The 5,736-nt window shown below is 31.6% G+C and overlaps 1 protein-coding gene across 1 annotated transcript; it reads left to right on the forward strand.

Annotated features, from left to right (window-relative positions):
• The first annotated feature begins 2,847 nt into the window (after positions 1 to 2,847).
• Positions 2,848 to 5,736, forward strand: LOC111641534 (leucine-rich repeat-containing protein 15-like). The gene has a single exon (XM_023387707.1). The coding sequence runs from the start codon at positions 3,144 to 3,146 to the stop codon at positions 5,325 to 5,327; it is 2,184 nt and encodes a 727-aa protein (XP_023243475.1). The 5' UTR covers positions 2,848 to 3,143; the 3' UTR covers positions 5,328 to 5,736.

The following is a 5,736-nucleotide window of genomic DNA, read 5'->3' on the forward strand; positions in this document are numbered from 1 at the left end:
TATTTGGACAGATCACAGAGAGGACATATTATTAAACGAAGCGCTCTCGAAGTTTCTTTTATGCACGAATAGTGGGTACTCTATCTTGATGTGTTCGATTTCATACCCAAACGTAAATATTCTAAAATCAATTTCCGACAGAAAACAATTTCTAAATAATATCTCTTGTACATTTATAACGTCTAAACATCCCATTAAACGAGAGTCAATCGTTTCCTCGCCGCACTCGATGGATAAGGATTGATTGAATATTTCAACGGAGGAAAAGTTCTTTGATTCGTAGCAGATGTCTGCCGATAAGAAACCTCATCTGTTCCGACGAAAATTCTATTTCATTCGACACGAAGATACGCGAAACAAACAATAGTAAAACTGCGATTTACAAATATCTTACTGTTAGTTTACTACTTTTTTTCTGACTGACTGAATACACGATAATTTATGATGTAAGTGACACGAGGATCCACATTTCCGACAGAAATATTACGTATACACTTTTTAATTTCCTCGTTCATTTCCGCTGTAGTAATAAGAAAAATAACGGATTACGAAAAAGCTTTTTACGAATGATAAAATTTTTTGCACATTTATTACACGGGGATTGTTCGTTTAAACAAATTAATAGCAAAATATCATCTCTTTTCTTTCTCAAAGTCGTATTTTAATGGTGTTAATCAAATGTGTTATGTGAGACAAAAGAATGTTTCCGACTCCAGTTAAATTCTGGCGTAGAAAACACTAGTATTGTGTTCTATTCTAAAGACACATCGCACGTTTTTTATCAAATTCCTTTATTAGTTGATGGAAAACTTGCCATGTGTCTTTAGAATAGAACAAAATACTAGTGTTTTTTACGCCAGAATTATAAAACAAGACACGGTTTTAACAAACAAATTCAGTTAAATTATTGTAATAAAAATTTTATCATCGTATATACATTGTATTTGTTTTATATTCGTTCGAATCGACGTTTCAATCATATTACGACGAAATATAAAGTATTTCTTGCGATTATTGATTATTTTTTTCTCAAACTAAAGAGAAAATCAAAATGTTCTCTTTTGATACGTAAAAAAGACAGCAAAAAATAATTAAAAGCATAGAAATGATTTATTGCGTAAATGAAAGTTTAACCATTTGTTATATTTAAAGTATTAATGAAGTTAATAAAAATACAAATTAAATGCGAAACTTTTGCAAATAATTTATGAATATTTGAAAACTAAAAAATAAATTATATTTCGATTAAAAAACTTTAATAAATTGAGGTACTTTGCATCAAAACGATGAATTTTACGAACGAAAGGAAGGATGTTGAAGTTTGATAAAAGAAAAATACTGAGAAACAAAGTTTAAAACAAAACGGCAAACGAAAATAGATTAAAAGATAAGGAAATAATTGTAGTAGATGTTAAAGTACCAAATTAATACAATCGTATTCAGCCATTGTTCGTTTAACCATCTCTGGGAATATATGGATGTTCGTGTGTGAGAGGAGCGCGATTTTGTTTACCCTGTTTCGAGGTTAAATAATTAATAATCTTGCACTTTTTGTCCAGATTTTCTGAAATTTCTCAGGGAAGTTTGTGTATTATGGGGATTGATGCTATTAAAGTTTGGTGGTTAAAGATCGAGGGAATGGGGAATTAAAGGGAATCGTACGGTGTCTTGAGAAGGGTCGAATTTAATGACGGTTTTATTTGTTATTAGCATTTGTAATTTATTATAAAACCCATTACGACATTTAAAATTAAGCTTTTTACCATTTTATAACAATTAAAAATATAAAAAACAAATCATACAGTCTCCCTTTTATTTACAATGCGGTTATATTCCAGAAAAAAGACATTATATAAGTCAAAAATAAAAATAAATAGGTTTTACGCAAAATTATACAGTATGTAAAGTGAGTTTGGACTATCGTTGATTGTCATAGTCTAGTTACAAATGATCAGCATAACTGCCTTGCATATCTGAAATTCTCATTGATATAACAGCTTTCCTCTTCTCACCAGTAACAGGACACACAGCGGGTCATTTCGCAGACATAATAAATATATTGTAAAACACAAAATGATATTAAATAATCTCAAGATTGGTAATTGATGCATCAGAAGAACAGATTGAATTTGAATGTCTACTTTTCGTGTAAGACACAAATCACATTTTTTGTGTTACTAATTACAAGCAGATTAAATGTAGTATATCAATTTTATATATATAATATTATACTTTATTAAAAATATACTTAATGTCGTTTCGGTTTTTAATTTATCTATTTCCTTCGCTGTCTTTCCCACACTCTTCATATTTTAATAATTCTACAGCCGAAATTCTGGTTTACTGGAAGATGTAGAGTACAGGAAAGATAGCAGAAAAAATACAAAAATTAAAAAAAGATAAAATTATTATTAATGATAATACGAAATTAGTATGGCTGGATATAAAAAATATGCATCCGAGCATTACTAAAAAAGACATTACAAATGGTGGGAGTTTTATTCACACGGGAAATCATTTCTATGTCTCTTAATTATTTTTTGTCGTTTTTTACAATTATCAAAAAAGGTTATTTTAATTTTCTCTTAAGTTTGAGAAAAAAATAGGAATAATTCGCAAGAAATATTTTATATTTCGTCGCAATGTGAAATTTCACGCATCGAAAACATTTCCATTCGAACGAATACAGTTCATAATTATTTCATACAGTGATTAAATTTTTATTATAATAATTTAACTGGAGTCAAACAGAAACATTCTTTTGTATCACAAAACACATTTAATTAACACCATTCACATACGTCTTAGAGAAAGAAGAAAAATATTATATTTACAATATCAATTATTTAAACGAACAATTTCCGTGAAATAAATGTGCAAAACAATCTTTTTTATTTGTAAAATATTAACTTAACGTTCATCCGATATTGTTCCTTCCAATGCAACGGAAATACACAAGAAAATAAAAAAACTGTATACGTAGTATTTCCGTCGGAAATCGATGTCACTGAGGTCATAATTTATCGTGTTCTCAGTCAGAAAAAAGGAGTAATTTGTAAGTACACGGTTATACTATTGTGCATTTTTCATCGACTGTTTTTCAGATCTTCGTGTCGAATGAATTAGAAGTTTCGTCGGTCGAGATGAGGTTTGCTATCGTTTTGCAATTGCTATTTTTAGTTGTAAATTCTTGTCAAGAGTTTTGGAAAAGTTGGGAAAATGTTTCTTGTACGTCATCGGCAGATATCTGCTACGAATCAAAGAACTTTTCCTCCGTTAAAATATTAGATGATTTCTTATCCATCGAGTGCGGCGAGGAAACGATTGACTCTCGTTGGATGAGATGTTTGGAGGTTAAAAACGTACAAGAGTTAACATTTAGAGATTGTTTTCTGTCGAAAATTGACTTTGGAATATTCACGTTTGGACATCGAATCGAACACGTCAATATATGGTATCTATCAATCCTGAATGAAAGAAACTTCGAGAGCGCCTCGTTTAATAACATGTCCTCTCTGCGATCTGTCGAAATACGAGGCGTGAAGACATCGGAACTTCTAAATGTAACGTTTCGCAATGTTCCATCGCTGACTTTATTGACAATTGAAGGCTATAACTTCACTTTATTTCCGAACAAACCTTTTCGAGAGTTACTTAATCTTTCTGAATTGTACATCGTACATGGTCAGTTAACAGTTTTACCAGAAGATCTATTTTATAATCTTCACAAATTGACAAAACTGGACTTAAGTCACAATAGAATTGAATCGATTCATCCACTCGTCTTTAGAAATCTCACTCGATTAGAATATTTATATTTACAATGGAATCGGATAAAGTATTTACCAAACGACATGCTGAAAGGTCTTTTTAACTTAAGGACATTTTCTATTACTAAGAACCGAGATTTGTCGGAAATACCATTCGGTTTCTTTAATAAACTGCACAACTTGACTGAATTTTCTGCATGGAGTTGTTCTATTTATTCACTCGAAGAACACGTGTTTTCTGACTTAATTAATTTGAACATCGTCGACTTAAATTCCAACAAAATTAAACATCTCCCGCCAAATCTTCTAAGAAATAACAAACGACTCGCACGATTTTTCTGTTCGTTTAATAAAATATCTTCACTTTCAATAGGAATTTTTCGTGGACTTTCTGAACTGCGATCGTTAACGTTGCGCGGAAACAGTTTAGAAAATCTTCGCGAAGATGTTTTTCAGAATTTGTCGTCATTGGAGAATCTCATTCTATCAGAAAATCGCCTGACGTGTTTACACGAAAACCTGTTCCTCCCGTTGACTAAATTAAAGCATCTCGATCTATCTAAGAACAATTTAACTAAAATTATTGGTGAACGTCCTTTTGGCATCAGCAAGCATCTGAATTATCTGAATTTATATAAGACAGGTTTGACACAATGGCCGGTGATAAATTGGACACAATACGCCTTGACTGACGTGATTTTATCAAATAATCATTTTGAAACAGTCAAGTTGCCAATTTACACTCCAAATCGCGTGAAAATTTATCTTTATAATTGTAAAATCAAAACAGTTTACATCGATGACAGGAAATATGGATTTCAAATGCCGACTTATTATCTTAGTTTTAATGAAATTACTTGTAATCACGAACTGCAGCAATTCGTTTTTGCCATTAAATCGAACATAGAAGTGGCAAAGAAAATGTTTTCAGATGTAGAGAAGACGAAATGTTACGGAGAAGAAAGAAATTTGCTGGATAATGCACCTTTCGTAGTCATAGGAAATTATTGTCCTGTAAATTGCGAATGTTCATTCGAACAAAATCACGTGATGGTTAATTGTTCCGGAAAGGGAATCGACAGAATTCCCCAAGTTCTCGTCCCGAATGCCACGATTGTCGACTTGAGTAATAATTATATAAACGATTTGTCAGATGTCGATTGTGTGACGTGGAGAAACGTCACCCACTTACGTCTGAGCAATAACTCCATAAGTAACATTTCGAATTATGTTCTTTTGCTAAACCTTAAATGGCTCTGGTTGGACGGAAACCGGTTAACCGAATTGCCTTCCGGATTAATGCACCTGATCGACATTTCTCCGGAATTTAAGCTTTACTTATCGAGAAACAATTGGAATTGCCGTTGTAATTCGCTTTTTACTAAGGACTGGTTACTTAGAAACAGGCAGAAAATTGCAGATTTTTCCGATGTTTTCTGCGCGAGAAATTCGTCTTCTGTGTCCTTTATCGATATTCTTTCTAATGACAGATGCGCAGAAATTCCGGAAGTAAATTTGTCATCTTCAGTAAAGGATTCTTTTCCGAACGAATATTGATTGGATGAAGTTAGTTCCGTTTCTGGATGGAAAATCGCAGTGGCTGTTCTTACTTCGCTAATGTTGTTATGTGTGGTTATTGTTGTTTCTATTGTTTATTGTCGCAGAAAAAGAAATGTCCAGAAAGTGCCAAAGACTAAGAAAGAAGAAGTGTTTTATTACAATGTTCACACTTGACAAATTTGCAAATACGACAATTCAAATATATCCAGTTTTATCAATTGTTTAGTACTTGCCAATAAATTGTTTTATTTTGCATTTGTTTTTATAGAAATGAATTTTGCTTATTTCAAATATGCTGTAACAAATGTTATTTTTATATGCTTGATTTCTGATTAAGTATTATATCATACAATGTGTAATAATTAGATAATAAAGCTGTTATTCAATCACAAAATCGATACTGAAA

This window comes from Centruroides sculpturatus, unplaced genomic scaffold, assembly GCF_000671375.1.
Source record: "Centruroides sculpturatus isolate CEXI.00-Female unplaced genomic scaffold, Cexi_2.0 scaffold1605, whole genome shotgun sequence".
Classification (NCBI taxonomy): domain Eukaryota; kingdom Metazoa; phylum Arthropoda; class Arachnida; order Scorpiones; family Buthidae; genus Centruroides; species Centruroides sculpturatus.